The 8,960-nt window shown below is 35.1% G+C and overlaps 1 protein-coding gene across 1 annotated transcript in view; it reads right to left on the bottom strand.

Moving 5' to 3' along the window:
* Positions 1-245: 245 nt before the first annotated feature.
* Positions 246-8,960, bottom strand: part of LOC120531679 (protein mono-ADP-ribosyltransferase PARP14-like) — a 72,820-nt gene continuing 64,105 nt past the window's right edge. The window contains exons 16-17 of the mRNA XM_039757298.1: positions 3,565-3,739; positions 246-950 (exon numbers count right to left, since the gene is read on the bottom strand). Of these exons, the coding sequence (XP_039613232.1) occupies positions 664-950; positions 3,565-3,739 (462 nt within the window). The 3' untranslated portion in view covers positions 246-663. The remainder of the gene's footprint in view (positions 951-3,564; positions 3,740-8,960) is intronic.

Below are 8,960 nucleotides of genomic sequence, written 5' to 3'. Positions count from 1 at the left end.
CTTCTCATCTGAAGGATGGCACAATTTTTAAAGCACAGTGACCCCGTCACTACACTGGAGCATTGGGATCAACACAGAGACCATACGGTAAGCACCCCCTGCTAGCCTCACCAACACCCCTCCCAGCGGCAACCCAAGCTTTTCCTGGTTGGTTCCTTATTCCTTTTAGAAATTAGTCCTTTACAAAATGAATCGTACAAAGTAACAGGCAGTCACTGAAATTAAAGAAAACAAAATAAATCAGCTACTGGGGAAACAAATAATTTAATGTCTAATTTCCAGCCACATAATCCCTTTAATGTCTTATTTATTAATAACATTTGGAAATATTTAAAAATATTCTAAAGTGCATGCATGAAGTTTTTTTTACAGAATATATTGAAAACTGATTTAATCTACTGAAGACATTAAAATGCATTATTTTAGTTTAAATTACTTTTTAACATCACCTTAAAGAATAACTAAACTAAAATAGTATTCATCTATTTTATGGACATAAGCAGTTAGTCAATTATAAACTTTTTTTTTATTTTACAATAATGATGATTTTTTTTTTTTATTAAGCAAGACTTGATGTTTAAAGTGTGAGATCTGGAACAACGAGGTCTTGCTTGATCCATCCTCTATTTGACTTGACACAAGATATACAGTATATGGGTATCTTCAACAGAAAGTGATTAAATACTCAGGATAGGCTTGTGCATCATTAAATATCACAAAAACTTTAGGACTTTGAACATTGTCTACCACACTGTCATACAGATCAGTAGGATTAGCAGTATTTTTGGAAGGTGGGACAATGTAGGACGCATTTCCTAAAGTAAACTCTCCAGTAAGAACTCTACTCAGGTACATGTGTTTATTTCCTTGAAGATTTGGTACAGAGTATGTGTTACTTGCAGAGTAGCTCGCATCAACTGCAAAGTAGGTTCCTTTACCATAGACAGCCGCTAAAACAGGAAGAAAAAAAGGACATAAAACACAAACAAGAAAACAGAAAAAGACTTGTTAACTTCAATCACATTAAAATGCTGTACAATAAACAATGTACTGTACCTAATGTTTGACAATAATAGACAAAAAAAAGATACTGGGTCATTGAAAAAAGCAATTCTGCATTAGTGTGCTATATATTTGTAAATTTGATCCATGTAATACTGTAATAATTTCTTGTTTAGAATATATGAAAACTCCCAAAGTTTTTATTCTGTCCTACCAAGAGAGCCTATAATTAGAATAGTCTTTGTCATAGTTGCTGGCTAACTCAGGAACTTAACTCGGTAACTCTGGAATTTATGAGTTATTAGCATGTGCAAAAAAGCCAGAGTTAAGTATTCTGCAGAGCTCAATGAGTGACCATAGCATAAGTCACACAAATTTGGCAGCTCTGTGTTAACTATTGAGAGCCATGTTAAATATCAAGCTTCATCCCACCTTATGCTGCTGTTATAAGTTTGTTACTTGACTTTCCTGCTATCTGTACCCACCTTAGGCCAGGTGAACTCATCTGACATTTAAGTATGTGCTATCTATTTTTAAATTACATATCAAGATTAACAACACATATTGTGTTAAATACTATCTCTTCTGGCAGTTACCACAGTGCTGTGGAAATAATCAGCAGACATTTGCCTTATGTTTTGTTTATTTCTAAAATGAATGTTCGTAGTTCAGTTGTACTATGCAAATATGGATATATGCTATTCACCAGCTACTTTTCTTTTAACATCACTCCTTATATTTAGGAATTCCTCTGTGTGTATGCATTTTAAATAAAGCCATTTGTTCAAAAGGGTAGCATGGTGGCACAACATTTAGCTCTTCCATTCAAGACTCTCTGTCATACTGCATAGATTCAGAAAACAATATGTCAAACAGAGACATACTGTAAAGTCAGCAAAAAAATGAATACTAGGTAAATAAAGCTATTAATTTTAAAGGCTTACTCAAAAAAAAACTAAAAAAAAATTAAAGACCGCTTGATGATGCAACATTTTAGTGTTTTATTACTTTTATTACTTTAACATGGCTTTTTCCTAACTTCACTTTAACTTAATCCTGATACTCTGTATGTTTAATTCATCATAATAACTATTCATAGTGGCTCTAAAATCCGTACTGACCCCAACTCTCTCTTCTGTTTCTTTTTCCGGTTTCTTTGTGGTGGCGGCCTGCGCCACCACCACCTACTCAAAGCATCATGATGCACCAACATTGATGGACTGAAAGCCAGAAGTCTACGTGACCATCATCATCAGGTCCTTCCATGAAAACCATAAATACAAAGAGGACTGTTTGATTTATGTTAGGTAGATTGCCCAGAGGGGACTGGGTGGTCTCGTGGTCTGGAACCCCTACAGATTTTATTTTTTTCTCCAGCCTTTGGAGTTTTTTTGTTTTTTCTGTCCACCCTGGCCATCGGACCTTACTCTTATTCTATGTTAATTAATGTTGACTTATGTTTATTTTTTATTGTGTCTTCTATTTTTCTATTCATTTTGTAAAGCACTTTGAGTTACATTTTTTTGTATGAATATGTGCTATATAAATAAATGTTGATTGATATTAATACAATTGACTTTTGAAGGCATGGATGACAAACAACATTTTTTCAGGAAGTTTAAAAAAATAAATATATTTAATCAGTGTTCCACAAATCTTGTTCACTATGCCATCAATGAGAATTGTTGTTTGCTGAATGCAAAGAATATGCATAAACTAATGCGTTATCAGCACTTTTACTCATTCTGGTTGTGAATCAAGGTGACTAAAGTGCACAAATACTCTAGTAATTTGATGAAAGCAGTCCATCAAGCATATTGTGTAGTGTAGCATGGGTTGCTGCTTATTTCCAAAATACATACAAAAAGGTTTACTGTAACTGCTTACTTTTGTTTTCTTCACAAATTTTCTCTAAATTAATACAAATACATTTGCTGAGGATTTTATTAAATCCTATCACATAATAACATTAACATTCTCAAACCGGCTCAATACAAATTAGGGCTGTTCTTGGCACTGAACGCAACAGAAGGTGCAGAAGAACCCAACACCCATCTTAAGGACATGAGAGAAAAAGCTCTTCATATACAGAAAAAAATATGCAAACTCCATACTGACATCAACTAGGAATGACAATCAAACCCAAGATGCTGAATCTTGAAGGCAGTGGTGCTAACCATTATGCCACATGCCGCCCCCATTAATAATTATCAATTAGTTAATGCTGTAAATCTATGTCTTATGAATACAATGATCAAGGTTCAGATGCTTTGCTTAATCACCCATCTGGAATTTTCAAGTTCTCCCTATGTCTATTTGCATCATCTACAAGGTGACTCTAAATTAGCCCTGTCTTGGGTGCGTGTGGGTGGGCTTTGTGACAGACTGAGGCCCTATTTAAGGATGGTTCTGCCTTGGATGTACCAATGATGCTGGAATAGACTTTGGTGCCCTCACAACTCTAAACTGAACTAAGAACCATGTGAAATGACAATGGCTTTTAGAGTAAAATATTTTCTCATGTCCCAGATACAGTAGTAGAATGCAAAAATACTTCCTTACCATTCTTTCCTGCATAGCTGCGATTAAATCCATGGTTATTAATATGATCAACAGATCCCTCAGCCAGTCCATGAAACAGCTGTCTTTCATGATTGATAGTTTGGTTCTTTAATTTCAGGGACTCCTTCCTTATTTCATAGCTCTTCCAAAGATGTATATTCTGAATTCTTTCAATCTAAAAAAACACACACAAGCATGTAAATATAATTATCCATGATCCTAAGCTGGGTAAGTGAACGTGAAAACGAATCAATGGCAGCAAGTTCTTAAGGAACTAAAATTAATAGGTAACAATAAAAAACAAACCAAAATGACAAAACAATGACATCAGTGTAATAATGATAAATAATATTACCAATCATGCTAAAAACAGCAGCAAATATATAAAACCCATGATAAATAGAATCTTCTGTTTTCAAAATCTAGATTATGAGAACTACCAACACAAAATGATCGTACAGTTAATGGTGTGATATCAGCAAGTGTGTCTGACAGGCTGAATGCACAAAGACCAGATGGCATACATTGTATGCTTTTACATACGTAATTTTATTTTGTACAACTATCTGGTCTCCCACTAGTGTACTAATGATACTAATACTAATGATAACTAACTGGGGTGACTGTATCCCTTGTGTTATTTGCTTCTGCAATAGGCATGTGCTGCCATGTACTATCAATAACAAAGAAGTTACCGAGTTGTCCAACCAGGCATTTGGTTGGTGTCATATTCATATTTTAATTGGAATAAGTATGTCTAACTCAGTAGTATCCTGTTTTAAGAACAATTAAAGTCAAATAAGTAAATATTTCCATTATTTAACCCTCACCAAAATAAAAAAAAATAACTGAGCATAAACCAGTACAACATATTTCTGTTGTGCTTTATCACTTCTAAAAATGACTCATTCACAAGGTAATGGAGTGATTTAAGGCATGGAAGACAGACTTTTCAAGGTAGGACAGTCCATCCATCCATTTTCTAAGTCTGCTTATCCTGGGCAGAGCTGCAGGGAAGCTGGAGCCTATCCCAACAGCCATCAGGTTCAAAGCAGAAAAAATCCCTGGACACGGTGCCACCTCAACATAGGATGGGTAAGAAAGTAACACTCTTATGACTCTATAGACTGGCAACTTATTCTATGTTGTTTAGTATATGCAAGTAAGAATTTCACTGTGCTCTGTATACCTGAAAAAGATGACACAATAAGCCAATAACATGACTTGATACAGAGACTGGAGGAATATAAATTCTGGTCCAACTGAGCCCAATGTCAAGCTGTAAACTGCAACTCTATCATGCCTTTAGCACTCAGAAAAACCTCTTAGTAGTGCTAGCAATATAAAACAAATATAATGAATATACCATTTGAAGAATGCATGCACTATACATTTAAAGTTAGTTCTTAAATTTAATTATTCAATGTCCCTAATTAAAAAACTAAAAAATGCCAGATATTTAAGGCATTTAAGTTAATTTTGATATATTTACTATACAAATCTAGTGGCATTTACTTTAAGACTTCCTTTCAAATGATCGGAATTATCAATGCAAAAGTAATTATCACCTTTAGCTGTAAGAGTTCAGTACCTAACAATTTAAGACCAAAAAATTGCAGTGCCTCAAAACAATTCAATTCTTGGAAGTGTACATCTAGAAAACAGGTCAAGAACCCCTCAAGTGGATATATCATACAACATTTGATAACAAACTATGCATCGATAATATGTTGGGGTTAAGTATTTGCTTTGATTTGAAGTCTACTATTATTCAAAATCACTGTGTTTGATTACTGGTGGGTGGTACTGACCAGATGATACAACATTTTGCGTGGCCTTGACTTAAAACGTTTGGGAACACATGGATTAGAGCATATCTGAAAGCTTAAATCTTTCACTGTTTAACTTTAAATCAGGACTAGAATACATAGAGCACTAGTGATGGCACTTTGCAAGGACAGATGCTTCTAAAAGTATACAGTAGGTAACGTTTCTGTGTTGATAGAGCTTTTACTGATTTAATAGAACAGAGCAAGGTCAAGGTAAAGAAGAGCACTGTGCAGTAGCCAAAATAAAAAACGCAAATTGAGATCAAGAACTGAAAAGGTGAGTACCAGGAAGACTTTTACCACATGCAATGATTCATATTTGCATTTTCTTTTTAGCTTGAATCCACAACCAGGAAGTGCAAGACACTATCCTTTTTATGGTCATAACAATGATGTCACACATGACACATCGCAGGTTATCCTGCCTAGCAAATGCTATTCACAAAATGCCCCTGTGGAGAACATCAATGGTTTTTACCATTGTTCAAACCGCTTCTATTTCAAAAATAACTGTGACCACTGGATTCACAAATATAAATTGTGTTTATTGGTAGGAAAAAATTAATTCAGGTCCTTAAAAAGACAATAGATCTTTTGGCTTTCCTGAGAACATCAGTGGAAATTAAGGGGAATTGAAATTAGGAAGCACTTCTTTACGCAAAGAGTTGCAGGACTCTGGAACAAATGTAGTTGAAGCAGAAACTTTGACAAACTTTAAGAAAAATCTGGATGACATATTGGGACAGCTTAGCTATTAGCTAAAAAACAGGCTTGATGGACTGAATTGTTTTCTCTTGTTTGTCAAATTTCTTATGTTCTTAACAAATATTGCCAGAAGTAAAAAAGCTAGGTATCATTTTCAATTTAAAGGTAAATTTCAAATTACATGTTAACATTTTTACTAAGACTGTGTTCTTTCACTTACTGGACAACTTAGATCTGTTATATCATGTCAAGATGCTGAAAAAGTAATACACACTTTTGTCTTTATTTGTCTAGATTACTGCACACTATCAGGATTACCTAAAAAGGTACAACTAAAAAAATAAACCTGGGCACATCTCACCAGTCTTAGCATCGTTACACTTGCTGTCTGTATTCACTTAATCTACTGTATAAAAGGCTCTGAACAATCTAGCACCTTTTTATATTTTGAAGATTGTTCCCTACATTTCTAATTATAATCTTAAATCCTTCATCACTGGCTTATTCAGTACCCAAGACAGGGAAGCATAAAAGAATTGGTGAGGCAGCATTTTGTTTCCATGCACTAAAATGTGGAATAATTTACTGTTCAGAGATGTACCAGTGCAGTACAGTTAAACAATAAAAAATTAGATTTGTTCTTTGATTTGTTAAGAAATTACAAGCAATACTGGTATTCACTCATAGTGGTGTGAGATTGAAATTAGCTCTTATCATAAAATGCAATTTTATTTGCTGTTTTATAGACTGGTCAATAAGCACTACTTATGTGTTTCATTTAATTCTGTTGCTAGGTTGTGGCACTTCACACCACTACTACTTGGCCAAAGTGATGCAGCCACCTGTGATACTGGCAAGATAATAGGAAGAGAGATAAAGAATAATATAACAGGAAGATAACAGTAATAGAAGGATAAAACATTTCAAATCTCATAGCAAATACCAAAGTAACAAAAATTTCAGAATAACGAATACTTTGTTGGCCCAGACAAATGTTCAAGCAACGTAATTTTAAGCAGATTTCATTTTAACGAACATAAATTTCAGTACAACGAACACTGTCAACCAAAAATAGCCACCAAAAATTACAATGCAATGCAAAAAATACTTAATGCCATGCCTACATTTTCGCCGAGTCTTGGGAAACCTGCAACAGGCTGCCTCTTTCTTGTTACACCTAAAGAAAGTGACAGTTTGTTGCAAAATTTCCGGTCTTAGGCAGTCTCAGAGAGGCTCGGCAACAGTGTAGGTACAACATCATACAGGTATAGCTGAATTCGGAGTCACTGCTCCACAGGGTGTCCACATGGGTACTTGTGTCGTGTGCAGATACTGTACTGTACTGTTCAAGTTTCATAGTGCGTTACATCTAACGTCTCATTTTCATTCTGTATTCATACCTGTATTTCTATAAAAAAAAGAAATATTGCATCTAACATCTCATTTTCAAATAAAATGTTTTTTGCAGTTTAAGAAGCGCCTTTTTTATACATTTTGATCAGTAGGGTGCACTGCAGCCTCCCAAACCTTAGACGAAATAAAGCCCAAACACACTTTATGCTCAAAATTAGGGATTTATTGAGCCCAAATACCTTCTCAAAAAGAATAACCAACAAAAAAACACAGCAAGCACAATTTTCCATTCTCCAAAAGAATAGCCCACCGCCTCTCGACTCTAACTCCCTTCAAAAGAGGCAGTGGGCTCTTTTGAAAAGTCGAACTGCTTAAAGTTTCCTCTCCAAGTCACCTTGTGCAGTTCCGTGTCATGCAAAAACTATGGCAGTCCTCCCCTAGCATCGCCTTCTGGCGATCCCCAAAGACCCCGACAGGACTGCGTTTCTGGACTCCATTTCCCATGCAACCCTTAGGGTGTCCTAATTGGGTTGAGTCCTGAGAAACACTGCCACCTGCCATGTGGGGGAATAAAACCTTCTGTTATGCCAGCCAGGGTACCTATCCTTGCTTCTGGTTATCCACAACTGGTGTTGTCAAGCTTGGGTCACAGAGGTTAGTGGCATGAGAGACAGAAAGGTGAGTCCAGGTTGGATGTTAAATGTTCTAAACATTGTGCGACAAGCACGTTATGAGATAAGCCTGATCCTGAAGAGGACAACCAATAACTTTGCCCTTGGTTTACTATTTACCAGAGGCAGCAGAGCAACTATGGAGTTGTCAATATGCTGGACTTTCTTTTTAATTTCCTAATGTTTCATATACTGTAGGCTTTGAAAAATATACAGAAAAATGTAAACAGAAGTTATTTTCTACTTTCTTTCTCTAACTCTGTTTAGCTAATACTATTGTAAAACACTCAGTGCTACTTTCATGTATGATAATATGTAATATATAAACGTTGTTATATTTACCCTGCTAACAATAAAAACATAGAACTGCACTTTATGAAGACATACTTATCAGAGCTGGGCTTATATATAGTGCCCATCTGCATACAAACACATGGTCAGAGACTTTATTAAAGATGGTAAAAACTTTGATATTTACTTTAGTTTATCATGTGTCATATCAAAAATAAAACGGATTAAAAATATTAGCACGTTGTTGCTAATTCTATACAAAGTAAAAGTCTTCACCTTTTAAAAAATATAAAATAACAAAATCATGAACACCACTGTTCATTTTGATTATCAGTGTTTCTAAATGATGCTACTCACTTTCACTTAATCATTCATTTGGGAAAACTCATTATTTAGTTATTTGAGATTTATTGTTTCTCCGGCAGGTTCAGTTAAGGGATGCACTCTCAAACCCACTCGAGGTAGTAGTAGAGGAAAGAATGAAGACAAAACCGATGGCCTTTATAATCAATGCTGCACATACTCGCTATGACACACTAACACTGAG

The sequence above is a fragment of the Polypterus senegalus genome, chromosome 6 (genome assembly GCF_016835505.1).
Source record: "Polypterus senegalus isolate Bchr_013 chromosome 6, ASM1683550v1, whole genome shotgun sequence".
Classification (NCBI taxonomy): Eukaryota; Metazoa; Chordata; class Cladistia; order Polypteriformes; family Polypteridae; genus Polypterus; species Polypterus senegalus.
This window is presented reverse-complemented; position numbering and strand designations above follow the sequence as displayed.